This window comes from Seriola aureovittata, chromosome 24 (assembly GCF_021018895.1).
Source record: "Seriola aureovittata isolate HTS-2021-v1 ecotype China chromosome 24, ASM2101889v1, whole genome shotgun sequence".
NCBI lineage: Eukaryota > Metazoa > Chordata > Actinopteri > Carangiformes > Carangidae > Seriola > Seriola aureovittata.
The window spans coordinates 4959901-4982104 of record NC_079387.1 but is presented as its reverse complement, the minus strand read 5'-3'; the positions used below and the strand labels follow the sequence as shown (position 1 = coordinate 4982104).

The window sequence follows — 22204 nt, the reverse complement described above, 5'->3', positions numbered from 1 at the left end:
TTGGAGATAAGATCTCCAAGGCGTTTTACAATGAAAGACATGACTCCAACTGTAACACATGACTCAAGAGATTTCAAGGTATGGTGAATTCACATCTTCTAAAAAATAAGTTTTAAAATCCATCAGTGATGCTGCCTACGAGAGGATAGAAAACACTCCTCTTCCCTCATATCATTGTCTCACAACTCGTACTGCACCGCATCGCACCATGTATGAACAGAGCCATTATGGAACATCTACAGTATTTCATCTCTCTACAGAACAACCTAGCTTTACAGAGCTGGGCTGGAATGAATATTAGTTTCAAGAGGAGAAACTGTACCCTGATGACTGAACAACAACCTGAAACCTGCTACACCACAGATCGAGTGACTGTGCTCCCTCCAGAGGAATGATTTGCATCCTAACAGGGCTTTATTTTCATCGGTCACCGCCAGGTTTTGTCACTTTACGACAGCCCAGAATCCCCAGACAAATTTCAAAGTGAATCCTGAGCAGGGTGACGGAGCCAGGCAACAAAAATAGAGCTGAAATAACACTGTTAACTGTGTGAGATGAGGTGTGCATCACAGTACTAATAGTGTGTGTGTTTGTGTGCGTGTGTGTACAGTAGGTGGTGGGGCAGGTTTTCTCAGCCAGACATCCAGATTGCACCTTTACACGTCAATGAACAGGGAACACACACACAAAGATTACCACCTGCCTAACTGTGAGGTAGGCAACACGCAAACACACAGACGCACACAGATAGTGTATATGTATATATCAGTGACACAAACAAGAGTGCGTTGGCATACCAATTCATTCCACTGGCCAACATGCGGACACGCACGCACGCACACACACACACACACACTCACACTATAAACACAAGTGCATACGGAAGTGTGCACATGTGTGTGTGTTTGGCAAAGGAGGGGGTTTGCATGATGTCAGTTGGACGTCACACACACACAGTGACTCATGCACTGTCACCATCTGTTGTGAAACACACACATACACACAAACACACAGACACACAGACTTTGATCGATGAGGGTGTGTGAAGTTGCCCTGCCAATTACCCACGTAGCTCTCTCTCTCTCTCTCTCTCTCTCTCTCTCTCTCTCTCTCTCTCTCTCTCTCTCTCTCTCTCTCTCTCTCTCTCTCTCTCTCTCTCTCTCTATCTCTCTTTCACTGAAACGTTGCCTTATTTAGCAGAGCAAGTGCTCGACACTGGCTCAGGAGCTCTGCTACTGTACATCAGTTCACCGGCTGTGAGCAAGCCAATACTTACACAGGTATAAATCTCTCTAATTCAGAGACCTCACATTCAGCTACAGGAGTGAAACACACGCGAATCCGCTATTTATTCTGATTTCACAGGTTTTTTTTATCATTTAAAGTTAGTATAGTTCATTTTAATCACCTCACAGTGATTTCTGGGTTATTTTGAAGGTCAATCTCATTTACATGCAGCTCAGAGCAGACGAAACAGGTGCTGAATTCACTGCAGATACAGTGATCAGGTGTTATCAACAATGAAAATAACTGTTGTAGCATATTTTACTAGGATTATATTGGTTATACAGGTTGCCCCTTGCACAGCCAAATGAGGGAGTTTGGTGACTTTCTCTCATATAGTATACTGTTGCATTATAAGGCATTACCCTCTCAATCCCTGTAGAACCAAACAGTTCAAACCCCTGCAGTTCCTCTAAATCTCATGTTAAAGAGACTGTGATGCTGCTGACCCGGTGACATGTCCCAACAGGTGAGTCTGACTCAAGCCTGAGCTGCTGTTTTCTGACAGTCCTCATTTCTGAGCAGAAATTGTGTAAAAACAAGCTTTAAAAAGAAAGAAAAAAAAGGCTCTATTAGTGTTTGTGGTTCGGGGGAGGCAGAGGGAGGGAAAAATAGGTCAATGTCAATAACACAACAAACGCCTTTCATCTGCATCACTGCATGTGTTCATTTTAAGAAGCTACTCTAAGTTTGAGACTCTCAATCTGATGGCGATTTGCCACTGACTGGTATTTTTGAAATGTAATATCTCATTCAGTATTTCTCTGCTACTTACAGAGAATATCATTAGTAAACACGCTGAATGTTCAGATTAGAGTATGAAAGCACAACTGACAATCATTTTCATTGCTGATTAATCTACTGGTTCATTAAAATGTCTTGGTTTGTCCAATTAACGGCCCAAAAACCAAAAATATTCAGTTTACCATCATGGAAAGATAGATAAAAAGAATATATTCACATTTGAAGCTGGAACAAGAGAATTTCTGCAGCTTTTCTTTAAAAAAAATCTAATGTTAGATGTTTATCAATTATCAAAATTATTGCTAACTTGGTAATAAAATCCATAAAAGCACAATATCAACTGAAATGATGACGGTCTTAAAGAGGCTCCTGAACTTTGACCTAGTTTTATGTCCCTATTATAGAAGGGCACCGTGTCAAAGTCTGGAATATTTCAAAATAAATGACACACAAGAAACGCGGTGCAAGGGTGCAGGGTGTCAGTACGTTTTACAGCTCAGTTTTGCCCAAGGACCTTGGGCCCCCCATCACTTTGGTCATGGACTTTGTTACCATAACAACGGTTGAACCACATACATAAATGCACAGAGTGTTAAAAAGCTCATATTTTCTGTATAAATAGACATGCAAACATCCCCATCCTGTGGAATGTTTTAATTTTTAGACATGTATATCCAAGAATCCATGAAAGCGTAGTGCGTGCGCGCGCGCACACACACACACACACACACACACACACACACACACACACACACACACACACACACACACACACACACACACACACACAGGAGGTGCAGCCTTCAGCAGTTGTGCATCTCTGGGAGTTCAGAAGGCGTGTCACTGGAACACGTTTGGCCTGTGTGTTTTCTACTTCAGCTGCATGACTCAATGATATGATGTTTATAACAAGCAGAAGAGAGGGACTAGAACCACTAACCACGGCACTGCTGGTGCCATTGAGCTGGGCAGGGAGTTGAACTCCCAGCCATGGCAGAGTCGTCGGTCTCCAGGAGCAGAGGAATGCTGTATTCTGCCAAAATAACTGAAGGCATGTGAGACGCTCTGGTTTCACTGGAGTGTGCAGGAGTGTGTGTGCAGCATGTGTGTGCGTGTGATAGGATAACCAGATAGGAATAAGCCGCTCGAGCTGTTCCCTCTTTCTGTCAACACTTTGTGTCTCCCAGGACGGAGGGGAAGTACGAGCTGACACATACTGAACAGATGTACAGTCAACAGCACAGATTACAGCTAAAACAACATGTAATCAGATTACTGTGTGTGCAGCCAGATTACAGCAATCTGTTACGACCCATGTCAGGCTTCCCAATGGCTTTACGAGAAAGTCACCCATTTATACAGATCCAGTATCAGATAAAAGAGGGATAATTGAACATTTATTCCCATTGAGAAGTGCGGGGTGATATTTATAACTTAACATTTTATGAATAAAAGGTGAGTCACTCCTGTTTTGTAAGCAAACAGAGCCAATTTCCATGTTAGATGTTCAAAAATGGAAAATGAGCTGAGACTGTGGTGGCATCCTGTATGATATATAAAGTCTAAATAATAAATACTCCTGAAATAATAGATGAAAAAATGTCCCTGAAAAATCACTTGCTGCACACAGACAGACAGAGAAGAAGAGTATGGATGCTAAACAACATGAAACCACCGTCTGGAGCTTGATGCAGCCTGTGGTTATGCAAAACCTCCTTAATTTAGCTGCTTGAAATTTCACTGGAGGATAAATTTTCACTGAGTTTAGGAAACTGCCGGAAAAGCTTCAGGAAGCAACTTAAACTGTTTCCTTAGGGAAGAAAAAAATACTGTGTCATACAGTTAATCCTGTATGAAACAGAACTACAGTTACCTCTTATTCAGGCTGTCCTCACACGACCACTGAATAAAGACCAATTAAATTCTTACAGTACATACATTACATTTATAAAAAACAAAACAAAACGAATCAGTGAGGTCGAGTTCAGACTGGTATTCGCACAGTGCGAACAAAAACAGCCGCCTTATTCATTTCAATGTGACCCAATGCGTTTGCCATTCAAACACATGCAAGCACACATTCCAGGTAGATGATTTTGTAACAGGAATGGGTTAATTCTGCTGTTTTGACATGACACGCCCCGGAAACCCGTGGATCTGTTACTCAAACTGGAGTTCCTGGACCGTTTATTTTTTTTTATTTCACCGTCTCACCACTACCTGAAGCAACAAGCAGCCCCGTGCTCCATAAACGTACAGCACTTTATCTTATTTATATACTGGAGACTTAATGAAAAGCAGTGTGTGGCTTTGTCTGCGCTGGACAGGAAGTGTACAGCAGATTTATGCACTGAAACTGCTGCTAGAGATGAGGTTGATAGAAGTGGCTGGAAAACCAAAACAATGGGCTAAAAAAGGCTAAAAGGCTCCATTAAACTGAGGGGGATCTACAGATTTGGGTAATAAATCTCTGTTGATTCATCTCCTTGAGAAACATCTTTCACATTAGTAATTTGATTCACTGTTTATATAAAAATACTGGTTAGAGCAGCTTTAATCTGAAGCAGCGCTGATTATACTCCAAAGCTGTACGAGGACCAAGACACGTTCCTTTATATCCTCTCCTCATTAATTTCCTCCAGCTCGACCTGGCTCTCACAGGTCAGCAGGGAGACATGATCCCTCCAGAGTGTCTGCACCGAGGTCTCCTCTCAGTCATGCCGGAGGTGGGGGTGTGACCTCACTCAGGGCCCAAGCCATCTCCACTGGCTCCTCTGAGTGTGGAGGAGCAGCTGAACTGCACAGAGCTCCAACTCATATCGCTGAATTCCTCATTGTGTTGTAGCGTGAGGACAGCCGGGCTGCAGAGAAACTCAACTCGACTGTTCATTTTATTTTCACTAGTCAAAGCAAGTGACTGCAAAAAGATCAAGTGGTCAATAAAGGACTTCAAGCGGCTCAGCTCTCTGTTTTCCACCATCATGGTCACAGAAATGGTGATCATTTCCTGAATATAGCTGAGATCAAAACCGGCTGAAGCCAGAGCATTCATCTTTAATCATTCCTTTATCAACACAAACATTTTCTGATTCACGCAAGAGTCACATACTTGAGATAGCAATAAGGTGAATATTTGTCATTTGTCCATTTTCTAATATAAATAAAGTTTTTTAAAAATATTATAAAGTCCAGAGCTGGTGGCAGAGACAGATGGAGAGTTAAATTTAAGCTTGGGGGAGCGTTGTGGCACATTGAGCCGCTCCTCCAGTCTGGTCTGGTATAAAATGCTGCTGCCTCTTAAACCAATAGTGGCTCATGACTAATTTAGGTTAATCTGGGATGCACAAATATGTATAAAAGGCTGGACTATAAGAATCATTATAAGAATACAAGAGAATGGAAGTCTGTCACAACCCTAAATATGTAGATACTGGTGGTGAACTGCCAGTTTGGGTCTTATTTTTGTAGCTAGGTTCATCCTATCTCTCTGTGAAAAGCATCATACTTCAGACGATCAGACAGGTTGGATCAGACAGGAAGGTATTTGTGAGAAACAAACAGGACAAACAGGGAAATGATTACCTGAGCTGTCTGTTATAAACCTCCATCACTGATCAGTGATTTTGATTAGAGTTTTGATTACGAAATGTAAATGAAACTGTTGTGGAAATTCACAGTGTCTGTGCATGGCAACGGCCAAGGGTTTAAACAGCCTGACGACAGGATGACAGATGGACAGCCCAACACGAGTAGGAAACACACTCATCGCCACATGTGAAACGTGGGGTTTCTGTGTAAAAAGTGGGACACTTGTACGGCTCGAGTATAAACATTCATTCATCTCCATTCAAGATGCCACATTCATGGGTAATTTGTGTGATGGAAGTGGCTAAAAGCAGAAACCAGCCACAGATACTAAATAAATGTGAGCAAAGAGACGTTTCTATGCCACATTAATATATACACACAGACTTGTATATCATATATATTCATAAATATTCTGATGAGCTACGAAAAATAAGATACAAGTTAACGTGAAATACAAGCCGTGCTTTTGAGAGTGAAGTGGCTCCATTGACAACAACTCTAGCTGACAACAACAACAACACACAGAGGAAGTGCAGCCAAGGGTGAGAGGAATTACACCCTCTTTCACTGTGTGTGTGTGTGTGTGTGTGTGTGTGTGTGTGTGTGTGTGTGTGTGTGTGTGTGTGTGTGTGTGTGTGTGTGTGTGGGTGGTGATGGTGTTGGTTGTGGGGAGCTCCCAAACAAGTTCTCCAACTCTTATTGTGCTTCTTGGTAGGCTGTGCTTGTAGCAAAGCATCGTGGGAAGAAGGGTAACCTCAAGGCCACACATCAATAGAATAGGAACCGACTAGCTGACAACACACGCGCGTGCGCGCGCGCACACACACACACACACACACACACACACACACACACACACACACAGTTAAGCTAATACTCCAGAGGCGCGAGGATGAAATATGAGCTATAGTCAATTAGAAATGTTGCTCTCATGGTGTGTGTGTGTGTGTGTGTGTGTGTGTGTGTGTGTGTGTGTGTGTGTGTGTGTGTGTCGGCAGACGTATGAAGGAATGTATAGCCTCAGGCCAAAATGTAGGAGTTCCACAAGTGAGACTAGCCTCATACCCTCAGTATATGGGACAAACACAAACGCGCGCGCGCGCACGCACGCGCGCACACACACACACACACACACACACACACACACACACACACAGATTAAAGACAGTGTGCATGCATGTATGTGTAGCATTTACTCTCTGATTCACTCACACACTTGTAAACACCCAGCAAACACACACACACACACACACACACACACACACACACACACACACACACACACACACACACACACAGACACACGAATAAGCAGATATGCACTCTGTCGTCCCTGTAAACACATACACACATAAAAACAACATGGCAGAGATTGACAAGATGTTCTCGATCATGCTGCCTGATATTTCAGCTGTGCCCTCATACTAACTCACTGAGTGTGTGTGTGTATGTGTGTGTGTGTGTGTGTGTGTGTGTGTGTTGTGTGTGTGTGTGTGTGTGTGTGTGTGTGTCTGTGTGTGTGTGTGTGAAGCCTGGTTGATATTTATAAATGTAACATGGGTCCTCAGGCTTCAACAAACTTGTGTGTATGTAGAGGAGATGGTTGTTATTTTAACTAAAGGCTCCAGTTGACATACAGGATGTAGAGCAACCAGCTGACACACACACTGTACCGAGACCAGCTGAATGCTTTAGTTTCATGAGTGGTCAGCCATATTCTATAAATGTGCATGTCTATTACAGTAAAACATATGAAAACTGAACTGTCCCCATGATGTTTCTCATGTCTGTCTGTCAGAGATGTGTTATCTCCTGAAACTGGTTTTGATTCTGCAAAGATTCTTTACCTTAGGTGTAGAATACAACAACTACATTTCCCATCAGTCTTAAATATGCTATGAGAACCTTGTGGAAGCTGTAGTTGCTGATGCTGATAAAACAACCTGCAATTTCTTTTATTGTTACTGATAAGGTTCGTCTAATTTAATTGGAAAATATAGACACCTTAGAGCTGCATCATGTTTGAGTTTTTCATAAAAGGGTTAGAGAGCGGGATAGAAAACATCTATGCAAAGTACATTGTGCAATAAAGATTGTCTGAACACAACCACACCAGAAAGAAGCTGGGAGCTGGGAAAAAAAAGTGTGAAAAGTTACACTACACACTGTAAAAAAACGCAATACTAGATTGCCCCATATAAACTGTACATGCTCCTGCTGCACTCCACTGGAGCCTGCAACCATCCAGGAATGGTAGAAATCCAATTCAAGTGGCCAGACTTGTACAAACCTTTGTAAAAGCATGGCATGCCACTAATGAGACCGCCACCGTCAGTGTGAACATAGCCTTTGGCTGTTTTTGTAAAGACCGGCTGCAGCCAGCTTTGGTGGCGCAGTCAACCAGGACCGACCTGGGGAGATCTCTTCTCTGAAACCCACTGGCTCGACACATGTGTGGTGTCACGAAGATCTGTTTTTGAAAGTCTGCATGTGTTCAGCTCTCAGTCATTTTGTAGCCTCTAACTGAATATCTGTGGCATGGAGTTCACTTGCACTCCGAAGTTAACCTTTCATACTTTCACAAATCAGACATGATCTAAACTGAACATTTCCTGCTGCTTCATATTACAAGCTTTCCACTGGCAAACCGGCAGGAACCCGTTATTGTCAGGTAGCTACAGCAAATGCAACGTATTTGTCACCACATTAGAGTTATTGTGTGACAAGAAAAATCAATCTACAGAACAAGATATGGACACTTTTGGTGATTAGCTTTCTATATGAAAGGAGGAATAGTACAAGATACAAAATTATTATTACATTTATAACATATATTATTCTAAAAAGTCCAATATCAGATTTATGCTCTTTGTGTCTATGGACTTTTTGAAATGTTTAAGAACATTTCTGAAGCTGAATGGAGAGGAGGCTGCTGGCCACAGAGGAAAGTCATAGCAGACACAATGGAGGAAACAAGTGAGAGAGGAAGCGACGGCGAAGCCGCAAAAACACAGTGAGAGAGATGTATGGAACTGATAACAGTCTCTCATGAAATATCAGGTGTCAGTCATGAAGTCAAAGTCTGATTCATGAAAGTCAGCTGTGGCTGTAGCTGTCCAATTCAGTCTCTAAAGGCTGCAATGATAGTCTAATCGTCATAGATAGTTTTTTGTTAAATTGCATTGGTATTGAATATGATTCATTTATTTGCTAAATTACCTCTGGGTGTGGTGAGTCTGAGTCAGTGGAGAGTTCTGGTGTCACATGCTTCTCCAAATCTAGTTTCACAGGTTTTTAAAGGTGGGGAACAACATTTGTTATGTTGAAGTGAAAATGGCAAAATGTAAAGATATTGTGTTTAGGCTCAAAACACCAACTTTAAAAACAGAATTATTGAAATCAACCCTCCAAAACCAGTGAAACTCTCGCACTAAAATGTACAAACATGTGCTATCATTTACATAAATAATGAAATTTCAACACTGACAAAAATAAGGGGGAATCTCATGATTTCATGTCATAAAAATGGCCGCCGTCTCCTAGTATTTCCTAATTTGTTTCAGATCTCATTCCCTGAGAAATGAATACACAAATTATTCAATGAAAGGAAACAGCAGGTTTTCAGTGAACGGCAACAACATGAACATTATGAGCCAAATCTGACTAAATAAGCAGGAATTTATGGGTTAGTTCAATGTCCAGTCCATCCTTATATTTGCCTGTTTTAACATCAGTATTATGTGACTCCCATCCATTCCAAACTACAGAGAGAGAATAAAGCATTTTGAGGAGCTTTTGAACTGAGTTGCAAATATCATGGCCAAGAGGCACCAAAGCAAACTGGACTCTATAATTATCATTTACAATCTTTTATTCTGAACAATATGTGGCTAATTGCCACTTCCCTGAAACACAATTGCACTTGGGTTCTAGAGCCCACAGTAAACTTTTAGCGAGTCAATCCGCCAAAACTCTTCGGGGGAAATTCCCCAAAGCATTAATATAGTACTGTAGCTGAACTGAAAGTGATTATATAACAAGTATTTATTTATTCATTAAAGTCCATTTATTTCATGAAGAAATGGGAATTGGGAGTTTGTCAGAAATCCAACTGCGATGGCGGAGCAGCAGCTGGCTTTCTGATCAGTCAGAACGCTCTGAACATGGATCTAATGGTGCAAAGAAAATTCACAGTCCGAGTTTTGAGGTCATATTTTTCAGTACAGTGGTGAAAACAAAAGAAATGTAAAGGGAAAACACATTTTTCTCATTTATTTTGAAAATGTTAACGTTGAATGGAGGCTCACTGGACTTAATTCTAACTGCAAAAATTACAGCGTTTTAGCACCTGTTCTGTTTCGTGCAATTCAGATTTTGTGTTGGCTTGTTGAGGCTCTTGTCATCAATATGAGGTTGTCAGGTAAACAGTAGAGCAGTACAGGAAGTCAATATCCCTGCCAAAAATAGTTCCAGCACGCAACTACCCGTAAAACCACCAACTGTCATTTTTACGCTTTGGTTTATGTACAGATTAAACAAACAGGATATAGTTTGTTTATCAGTGAGTTTGAGAGGTGCTGACAGATTGATTGTTTTACCTTTGGACTAGGCTAGCTAGTATTGTAGCTGTTAGAAAACGTTGTAAACCGGTGTTAACGGTGCATTTTTTGAGGACTATTTTCAGTGGTGGATTAATACTCTTTTGGTCCTGAGTATTTACAGCAGCAGGATGGAGTATGTGGGACTGATGCAAGATAAACTACAGCTCAACTATGTCACAGAGGAATAAGATACATCATACGTACATACTGGCAATAGGAAATTACAGAATATCACCAGATTTGTCCTTTAAGGAGGATAAGTCAAGGTGTGACTAAGCATCCTAATTTTTTATCATTCTGTTTATTCAAGGGGACACAAAGAGACTAATTCCATGTCTAATTGCATATCAGGCTACATTCAGCTTCACCAAGAAAAACGCATTATGATGTAAAACTCAAACACAGAGTGAATAATGGCTGGAAATAGAGAAGAGAAAGACAGACAGAGAGACCACCCACAATGCCAGTAATTGATTGCTGTGTCGACTGTGTTTGACACCACTGCTCTTTAGAGGCGGGATCAGAGCATCTCACACATACAGTACACACACACACACACACACACACACACACACACACACACACACACACACAGATCACAACAACAGCATACCCAGAGGTAGCAGAGTGCAAGACAGGCATGACTAATCAATCGTCTTCGCAGCAGGAGTCGACAGGCTGACTAGAGGATTAAAGAATTTCCCCTTGAGACTCCAGATTCATCTGATTCACCGTGCCACTGTTACACATCCACAACTCATGAAATCATACAGTAACAACCAGCACACAGTGCTCTCCCATTACCTTTTTTTGGTCGGACCGCAACAGTGGTGCAAGCCCTATACATACGAATGTCTGTCGCTAACTGACTGTCTATTATATCATCGGAGCCATTTAAAGGCAGATGTTTACAGCAGTTCCACAAAAGTTCTGGACAGTGACAGTGTGAGTAGCTTAGCAGGAAATCAAACACTTAAAATCAGCCGTGCTACTCATCAAATATCCCTTGCTAATTTCATTCAATAAAAACAAGATTGAGACAGCAACAGAGCAACATTTAAGCGATGCAACATTAAAAACTCCACATGACGTACAGTTTCATATCAGGATGACATTCCCCAGCAGCAGCTTTGGTGTCCTAAAGCAATGTGCTTTTGTGCTGCTAAGGAACCCTGATGCTGTGGCACAGACAGTGACTGCCAGGATTCTCTATGAAGCTTTGTTAACAGTAAATTACAGTATGTGGAAGCTCATTCTCACTGGAAAAACTAATTACGTGAAGAGCTTGAAAAGATTAAACTTTTCATGTGTGTTTCATATCTTTTATTCATACTGTGAAAATTTGACTTCATATTTCTGACTTAAAATCTCATCATTCAAATTGGTGCTGGAACAATGAACGGACTAATCGATTAGGCAATGAACCGAAAATGACTCAACAGCTTTGATAGCTGAGTAATCATTAGGTCATTTATTGAGGAGAAATCTTTGCTGGTTCCAGCTTCCCAAATGTGAGGATTTGCTGCTTTTATTTTATATGATTGTTAATTGAAAATGTTTGGGTTTTAAACTTTGGTTGGAAAAAGTAAGACATTTCTTTGTGTGTGGCATTTTACATAATGAAACAGACAATTTCGATTAATTGAAAAATTTAAATAAATACTTTGACTCAAAATTCAAAATCACTACCTTAGTATCTAATAACAAATGAATCATTAATCAAATGTTAGAAATTATCTTTAATTTGATGTGAGAATTATGACTAAGTCCTGATTTTAAGGTTGTTTCTCAGTCAAATTTTGAGATACAAAATTCATATGGATGAGATTTACAGTCAGAATTTTTATAAAAACAAAGTTGTATTTTTGATACAAATGTATTTCATCAATTGGTGAGGTCGTACATTCTTCTTATTTTTGGCAGACTTTTTTGTACTTCTGTTTTTTCTTAATCTGCTTTCTGAAACTCTTCATGTCTCATTCATCAGCTGATTAACTGATATGAAACTGATAAACATAACAATGTAAAAAACATGCAGCTGTTTCACTCACTGATCTGAGACACTTTAACGGTCACGGGGCTGGACTTCTTCTCGGACGCCATGTGCCACCGCCGTCCTCCTCCCTCACTCCTCCCTCCTTTGTCGATGAAGGCTCGGACACGGCAGGTGTACTCCCCTCCGTCCTCCGCGCTCACCCCCTTCACCCCCAGCCTGTACTCCCCGGCTCCCGTGCGCTCCAGGCTTGCCTCCCCTCGCTTTCCCTGCGCGCCGCTTGAGGACGTGTTCGAGATCACCACCCCGCTGCGCTCCATGGTGACGATGTCGCGGTCGCCGGTCAGCCAGGTCACTTCCAAAGCGAGGGCCTGCAGGTTGTCGGCGGTGACGGAGCAGAGGAGGGTCAGCGTGTCGCCGGGGGAGAGGAGCTGAGACGTGGAGGAGGGAGAGGAGGAGGATGAAGCCTTCACACTGAGGGACTGACCTTGAGAGGACAGAGACAGAAACGCCATCAGTTCTTTCATCCTTATATCTACAGACAATATGCTTCAAGACAAAGGTTTAACAAAGAGAATAGAAAAGGTCCCTCTGTATTACTGAAGTCTTCTTCCCAAAGGCGACAACACCAGACTCATTAAATGAGTGGAAGACACTGGCCATTAGTCTTCAGTGTGGGGCGGCTGAACATGGCCTGTTTGTAGCATTATATTCACTTTGATGCAGAAAGTCTGGAGCTGAAATATTTGTTTGGTCGATAGTTGACTGCTACAGAAATAAATGATGTATTTATTAAACTACTCTGATACATGATGAATAGCTTCAGTCCAGCATCTCTTGAAAATGAAGAACTATTTCCTATCATTGTAAATTTTCGACTGTAATCATTCTAAACAAACTGTTTACAGAGCTCTTGAACCATAGGGTGTTTTTGCTTAATTCAGAAGGGCTCGTCACTACATGTCAAGATGGATTAAATCTGCGTCACAATCTGTGTCAGACTTTGTGATAATAATTATGAGGCAGATTCTACAATGAATGCTTTGTCATTTGTTGTGCGACCATGTAGAGCAAAAAAAGAAAAGAAAAGAAAAAAAGATGCAAACAGAAACACGCCATCAACTCGCATCATCCATCTGTACACTCTCTCAAAATGTACCCAATGATTAATTGATTAGTTCATTTAATCATTCTTCTTAAACTGTAAATCTTTGTGTTCTGGACTATTCAACAACTGACAAAAAAACAAAACATCTGAAGAAAATCAGTGTTCTATGGATAATTAATCAGTAGGTCAAAAGAATAGTTGACTGCTTAATTTATAATGACAATAATCAGTATTAACTGCCCTAAATGTATAAGCTTTGGCTTCTATGCATCGGAAAACCAAAATTGAAAGAAGAGCAGGAGGAGAGAAGTCCACAGAGAACTGGAATAAGAACGAAATGTGGAATATGTATGGAATATGTCATTTCTGACACTTTGCCGCTACAATTTTTGTCTTGGACGACCCGAAATGACCCTCAAATGTGAGCGAATCTCTTGATTTAATGGAACAAACCACACGTTGCAAATTGCTTCAAAGACTTAATCAATAGAACATTATTTAAATTCTGATAATGAATAATAAAATGATCCTTAGTTTCAACAATGATGTATTCATTTGAATTTAAAGGTAAATGAGAAACCATAAGAGCCAATGTTATGTTAAACCCGACAAGATAAAAGTTTACAATCTTAAAAGACGAGAAGTGTGAATAGTCATCTATAAATGTCAGAGGATTCAGCAGCGATGCTAAAAAAGAACTTTATAATCCTCTCAAAGAAAAGAAGTCCAGCAGATTAAAAACTGTTGTCAGTCTTTTCTGTGTATCTTCAAACCAACAGTTGGATCAGGGGTTTGGATACGGTCTCCGGTAGCAACCTGCAGTGCAGTATGTGGGGAAGAGCCCCTGTATGGTGTCTGGAAGAGGACAAAAGAGACAAAGCCCACTCTGTTTGAATTTTCTCATCCTCTTTACTCAAGTCAGTAAGTCAATATGAACTGACTGGGTCACAATGGACCTGAGACCGAGACCTGTGTGTGTGTGTGTGTGTGAGAGTGTGTGTTTGTGTGTGTGTGCGTGCGCCGCTCATCTCTGGTTTCATTACAAACCTCTGGCTGTTTTCCAACACTTAAGAGGATATGGTAACCCAGAAAGATATAAGATATGGTGACCACAGCAACCGCAATGAATGAGTGAGGGAGAGGGAGTGTGTGTGTGTGTGTGTGTGTGTATAGGGGCCTCTCTAAAGCCAGTATAAGACAGAAAGACAGGCAGTGAGGGTCACGAGGCTCCTGGGACACAGAAGAAAAAGACTCACAGAGGAGAGGATGCCATTACAATAAAGACAGCCACACAGCAGAGACAGAGAGAGAGACAGAGAGAGAGAAAAATCTCCCACGTCCCTCCATCTCCTCTCATCCTTCATTTTCTTCTAATATCCAGCACAATAGCACAGAAAACTGCAAACACATCCATTGTAATAACCTCTTCTACCAAGAAACAAGAGTGAGATTTGAAGATCATCTATTACTCCCTGCAGGAAAATTATCTACAAACTCAGCTCTTACTACTGTTTGAACTGCAGCTGTAATTACTGCTGAGGATGTGAAGGGAACAAGGACTTATTACAACGTTACACAGGTCATTTAATGGGTCACAGAAAATAATGGAGCACCGGCTCATTTGCTAGTGCTAGTACTGGAAAACTTTTTCTTTTATGTTTACCGCCTTACTCATATGGATCACTGCTATTTTTATCAGGAACTGGAGACAAGAACTCTGTAGCAAAAGCCACTTGGTTCAATCAGCCCATTTCAAAAAAGGCTATTTTCTAATCATGTGACTGTGAGCTGTGAGTCACCATCCATCCTTGGATTAGCTTAATCACCCTTGGTACAATCACTGGAAGCTGCCCACGATAAACAGTGACTTTGTAAAGACGAATGAAAATGACGCCACTTCGTCCACAGCTGCAGAGTTTCCACCTGAGGGGAACATGAATGTCTGAAACACATTTTAATTGAATATTTGTTGAGATTTCAGTCTGGACAAACTGAGAGGAATCGACACCTAGAGCCCGTCACTAAAACTAAATTGAAATAAAGTCTTTTGATGGTTAATTTGAATAAAAACAAAGCGTGAATGTTTCTTCAGTGACTAATACCATGACTGAGGCTACGTCCACACTGATACACTGATCTCCACCCAGACGAGCGTTTCAGCTGATAAGACCCAATCAGGGAGCGACTGTGGGTGTCTACGTCATTGTTGCCAAATTTCTCTGTTTCTGCCCGGCCAGACAGCAACCCCAGAGTTTTCAAACTAAAACGGAGTCAGCAGCGTTTCCAAAAGTCTCCATTTTAGGCATCCGAAAACTCCAGAGTAGTGTGGACCCAAGGCGTAAATGTGGCAAAAGTGATGCGTTTTAAAACTCAAATGTATAGTGTGGATGCAGCCTAACGGTGCAACCAGCACAAAACTGTTTTTCTTTTTCTTACCTGTAGGAATAACTTTAACAGTTCCCATCTCTTTGGCATTCTCTACGATTTTTATCCATTTCCCTCCATTTTCATGTGTCCACTCTGTTCCATTGCACTCGTAAGTCCCGCCATCAGACGTCGTCACCCTGGATATCACCAGTTCAAACACTCCATTCCTGCCGGGGACCAACCGGATGCCTCCGTCGGCGTAGCGCCGGGCAAACTTTGCCCCCGTGACCACATCTCCCTGCGGGCCAAATGTCAAGATCTCCTCTGTGGTTGCTCCGTTCTTCAGCGACCAGCTGACGGACAGGTAGGTGGGGTGGGTGAGGGCCCGGGTGACGTTGCAAGAAAGTGTGATCTCACTTCCTTCTGGGACTTCTTGGGGAGGGGTCTGCGGTGAAACGCTGAGGGTGTTGGGAATAACTGACGGAAAGAGAAACAAAAGAATTTAATTAGTAACTGTGGAAAATGTGAATATCACTGAAGACATGTCAAAGATAAGAAAGTGGAATTGAGTTAGGCTGTAATTGAGGTTACATGCTGGTTTGGATACATCAACATCAATCATCTTCTTCAAAAAATAAAATCTCAGAGTTTATTGTTATTTTTTCATTTCTCCCAAACACTGTAGCCAAACTGTTCAGTACTCGAACACAGTCTGGTCTATAATCAACAGTATATTTGCATTTTCTCCCCATTTTTCTTCACTATCTATTTCTAGAGGCACGTTCTGAGCTGCGTGCAAGAGGATCCTGTTTACTGCAGTGATCAGTTTAAAACAATTTCTGTTTAAAAAAAACTGCTTTTTTTGTGGGTGAAAAACAAAAGCAATGACATAACAAAATAATCAAGGTGAGCAATGCCTTCTCATGTGCTGTTCTGCCTTCTCCACCCCCACCACCCCTCAGTACTTTGATGTTGAGCAGGGGAAAACTTTGGATATATATATTTATATATATGTATATAGGAAATGAATGAGCCTGAGAGGCACGTCTGATTAAAACCAGACATGTTAAAATGGAAGTTCACACAAAAATAACATCAAAGGAAGTTAAAAGCTGGAAAAAAAAAAGACACAAATTCACAAAATCTAAAAATTTAAGAGTCGAGATTCAGCCATTAAAGTGACACAATCATAAATAATGATGACGTCTCACAGTTCTACCTCACTATGTTACATTCAAGTTAACTGAACATGTGTTATGATTAAGACTGTGGACTTTCTTGTACAACATCTCACACAGCGTGCCTCACTTGTCAAGGTCACTGGCTGAAGCAGAGCTCAATGAACAAACACACTGCTCCAGACAAAGCTGTAAATTTGTGATTTGTGTGTGTGTGTGTGAGAAACACACCCAGAGGAGTGTTCATGAAGGTTAATGACTCGCCTGCTCAGGTGACACAGTAAACTCTCACACTAACACATTTTAGCTCCAGGTCTTTCACTGTGGGCTTCTTTTGCTCTGATAACGAATAAGCTCCCGGTTGATTGTGTGGCTGCTAAATGTCACGTTCAAGAGTGTGAGCAGGTCTTAACAGAGCAGCTTTTAACATGGCTTTGTTTCTTCCCTTGTTATGACTCATAAAGCAGGCTCAGGAGTCTCACTCTGTGAGAGGGGAATTAAAAAAATTGGGGACCTTATCACTGCTGGAGATTCAAACGCATCCCCAACAACAGCAATAAAAAAAGAAGTTTTACCTCCGCTTTTCACAACGGGGAGAGAAAAGGAAAAGACATTAGATGCTTTGATGAATGGCATGTCTGCAGTGAAGACATGGGGGGTTAATAATAAAACTAAGTGGCAGGCTCAGTAGTGTTGTTGGGTGACTGCTGAACACAAATTACAGGCTCAGTTTTATCATTATCACGACTTGTTTTGATCCTTTCCATATGAAAACACTAAATGCTACTAAAATAAAGGAAATTATGAGAAAGAGTTGGGTGTGTTTTCATATGCTATTCTGACATCAGGTATCATGTTTAATCAATAATCTAGTCAAAAACACAAATTTAACATTTTCAAGTAATAATAGCTTAAACACTTAAAGTTTCATGGTGAATAATCCTTATTTAAGATTCTAAGATTAAAGTCTTGGTGCAAAAGAATCCAAGAATTGACAAATGGCTGGGAATAAGGAGTATGTAGCTGTGCATTATGGGAATTACATTTATGTCACATTCACGTCCTGTGACTGAAAAGAAAGAAAGAAAAACTCAAGGTGGGAGATAAAAACACACTGGATCTTTGTTTAGGCCGGTTTAAAAAAAAAAAAAGTATGGAGGGACAAATGACTAATGTCTGATGCACACTTTCACTTCATCCTGTCTGTCATGAAGGTTTCATGGACGCAGCCATGCCACCACGTATGATAACTTGTGCTTTGTGCAATAAACCTTGACTGAAGTTTTGGTGGTGCATCATATGCTACAGGCTACAACGAGCACACGCTGCTGTCGCTGTGCCAGTGAAAAGTTAGCTTAGTCTGAAGGAGCAGCACCTGAGAACTAAAGGACTTACCTCACTTAATATTACTAGCTGGGAATATAAATAAGCAGGAATGTGCATCAAGTGCAGATGTGCCCAGAGGTGGAAGATATCTACCCACTACATAATTCACACAGCTGCCATATTTGCCATTCAATCAAGGAATTCGGGAACAAGGTGTGCAGGTCTAATAATTATCTGTGAGTTAGCTGTGAACTTTAAACTTTTAGCCTTTTTATTTACATTTAAAAGTGTATGTGATATGAGGAAAAACCTCAAGCAATAATCTGTGTTTCTAGGATTTTATAAGTAGACTTAAACAGCTTTATCACCGATATTAGACATACGGCTATAAGTCACGTGGCTTCCAAGGAGTGTGTGTGTGCGTGTGCGTGAATGATGTCTGTGGGTTTAAAATGCTTAAACTACTTTCACTGGAATCCCTGAAGGTATAAATATATAAAGTGTTGGTATAAACAGGACATTACTGGGCACCAGTAAGACTTGTAGTGGAAGTCAGAGTCTCCAGTGCCGCTGCATGTGTGATGTGAGCGTCTATGGCAGATAACAAAGGCAGGACGAATAATCTGCGTTTTGCTCTATCAATTAAAATTACCCTGAAAGGAGTTTTCAAATCCTCAGCGACCTCTGCTTCACTTGTTTCTTACATAACCAAACAGCCCTATTGGAGCGATGGAAGCTGTGTGTGTGTGTGTGCGTGCGCTGATGAACGAGGTGCACAAGTCTCGACTGGTATGGACCCTCCAGCCGCAAATCTAACTCATCATCTCTGTTAAGGGGCTGTCTCGTGTACACACACACACACACACACACACACACACACACACACACACACACACACACACACACACACACACACACACACACACACACACACACACACACACACACACACACACACACACGCTACAAAACACACTACTCGCTCATACATATGCTCTACATACACACGACTCCCATCTCTTTCACACATAAACAGTGCTGCCTAGTTAATTCAGGTCTAAATTTAACAAGGTGTCTGGGGAGCCGCGCTGAGAAGCAGGAGCAGCTGAACATGATGGTGCATTATGGAGCCAACCAACCTGCTGTCAGACAATCCCTTCCTTGTGACTTCATCTCTCAAATTTGAGCTTTAATAGCATAAGATGTTCCTGAAACTCCTCTTACGCATCATCCTGTGTGTTTGGGATTAGGTTAACGGTGGGTTTAAACCAGTGCAGCCGCCGAAATATGTGTTTAATTACTAACTGGGTAATTATGAGGGAGAAACCCAGTTAAATTCAAAAGAAAACGCTGAGTACCGGTTTCTCTCCCACTGTTTCTTTGTCAGAAAATAGTCCAAATTAAAACGGCGCGCACGTTTTCTGGTTCATGTACAGACCTCGCTGTTTGTGGACAGAGAGATCCCTGGAGGTGAGTGGAAAAAATGTGTTGTTTTTTTTTTTCTGTGGGTGAACTGACCCTTGTGAATAATCAGTCCCAGGTCAAATACCTGGAGGAGCGGCAACATATTCAAATATCAAGCATGACCCGGCTATTACAACAAAACTGTGGGAGAGGGAGTGGAGCATTTAGTTTATCACTGTTATTAGGTGTGACTGAATTACAAATACCAGAAGCTTTTGACTTCATCACAGTTATTTCAGGAAGTAATTCTTTGTTTTCAAGACATTTAAAACTACTGAAGCCTTGAGAGATCCATTACAAGATGCCAGCATTAGACCATTTACTTTACCTTTTGGCGTGGCTGATATTAAGACCATATCGCTCTTATCTATTGACAGTAACAATAAACAGTGGTAGGATTAACTTGATCCGGCCTCAGTATAATAAACCTGGATGAGAGGCCTTTACGCTGGGTTCTTGTTTGGAGTTTAAAAACCACACCGACGCTAAACGTACACTTTTACCCTGCAGAACAGAGCGAGGCTGAAAGGGGATGCTTATCTGTGAAGGTTAGATGAGGCAACCGCCTCCAAAAGAAATGAGGCTTATACTGTAAACCAGTGGTTCTCAAAGTGGGGTCCAACACTTTCTGTAATAAAACATCTTATCATATAGGGGTCCGTGGTCTAATGTGTGTGAGTTTAGGGGCCCTCGATGTGAAATGGGTTGAGAACCACTGCTGATAAACGACTAATTTGGAGGAGGAAATGCCACCTGGATTACATTTCCTATCAACATCATGTGGAATGTATCAAGGCGGAACTCTCCACCAATGTCCGCTTGTGGTGACTAAAGCATGATTCATGGTTTTATGGTTATGTTTGGGCAGCTCCCAGCACTTTGTTAAGGAGAGGGAAAGATAGTGGTCAGGTTAAATATTAAAAAGTCAACACTTCATTGGAGCGTTTGTCCTGTATAAACTAAATTATTCATTTAGAGCTGCAACAATTAGTCGATTTGAAGAAAACTCTGCAACTATTGAGGCTGTTGTCATATTTCAAGCAAAAACACACAAAAATCTGTTGGTCCCAGCTTTTCAAATGTCCTTTTTTAATTGAGAAAATAATTGGCAGATTAATTGATAATGAAAATAATTGTTAGTTGCAGCCCTAAACCAAATCCACAGCCTTAACCATAAAATCCCTAACGTTAACCTAAGTGCTTTTGTAGCCTGCAGGGTGCTAAACAAATAAAAATGTTATTTTTAGGAGACAGGGCTGGACGAGGAAGTGCTGGATCCGACTCTTTTCTTCCCAGCAGTGGGGTTATGCAGGGTGGTATACAGTGTATCTGCCTTCTTATTTGACTTGTAAATGGATGACTTGTCTGGACCGCTAAATTCGTGTAAAACAGGTTGTGCTTTTGGTTAATAATGTTTTGTATGCAGATGATTTAGTTATAGTCCCTCCCTGCTGTGCTGGTCCACAGCAGCCCATGGTGCTGAATATAACATCAGAAAGAGCAGTGCAATGCTCCTGTGATGTGAAACAGGAGAGAACAAGAGTATTTCCTGAAAGTTAAACACATAAACAGAACTTCAGATCTTATTTTAGTTTATTATATTTATCTATGATGCTTAAAATTATAATAACTGATGAACCCGAGCAACGAAACCCTTCTAATATCAATACAGAGCTCTGTGGAACTAAATACCTCATGTGTTGTTAGAGTCTGTCTGTGTCTATGTAGTTCTTTTTTGTGAGCTGATGAAAGCCAGAGAAGTAAAGCACTTTTTACACAACACGACTTTTTACATTCACGACTTTCAATTTGAAACCTCTTGGGTAAAGAGAGCAAAAAAACCTGCAACTGCATTGATCTCAATTGGTTGAAAAGTGTGTTAAGGTTAAAATATTTAGTGTTTAGTAATTATTTTGAAGTCCAGAAAGCTACTTTTTATTTATACATTTATTAATAAGGATCCCTCCATATGCTCTATATGAATGTGTGTGTGTGTGCGCGCGCTCAGCTCAGTGAGTAACGACCAGAGAGACACACAAGTGTTTGACAAATATTAGCAAAATAACTGACGACAGGGAGCGAGAGAATCGCATCAGCCACACAGACAGCGACGTCCTTGTTAGGAAACACCGGTGGCAGCAACTTGACAACTGCGCAGTGAGCATTACAAAGTCCACTGCTTTTTCCATACACACCACACAGATGTTTTATGGGAAGAAGCACTTCAAACACACACAATAAAACACGAAACTGTAATTACAATTTTACAGTTTACAATGTCCTACAACGCTTTTGTATTGTTTGCCATTGACAAATTTTGGAAATGTTTTAAAAACTAAATATGACGTGATGGAACGTCCTGCAGTAACTCTATCTACGGTTTACATGTTTGGTTATCCCGTCATTGAGGAATTTTCTCCTGCTTTTGTGTGTAATAAAGTGAATGTTCACTCTTAAATCGGACCTGCCCATGGATGTGGAGTTTGTCAGTAGAGAAGAAAAGAGATGAAAGATGTCACCCTAATGAATTTGTTCCTAATTAAAGTGTGGG

At 41.1% G+C, this 22204-nt stretch overlaps 1 protein-coding gene across 1 annotated transcript in view; it reads right to left on the bottom strand.

Annotated features, from left to right (window-relative positions):
* Window positions 1-22204, bottom strand: part of ptgfrnb (prostaglandin F2 receptor inhibitor b) — a 60008-nt gene that overhangs the window by 30079 nt on the left and 7725 nt on the right. The window contains exons 4-5 of the mRNA XM_056370396.1: window positions 15755-16162; window positions 12269-12697 (exon numbers count right to left, since the gene is read on the bottom strand). Of these exons, the coding sequence (XP_056226371.1) occupies window positions 12269-12697; window positions 15755-16162 (837 nt within the window). The remainder of the gene's footprint in view (window positions 1-12268; window positions 12698-15754; window positions 16163-22204) is intronic.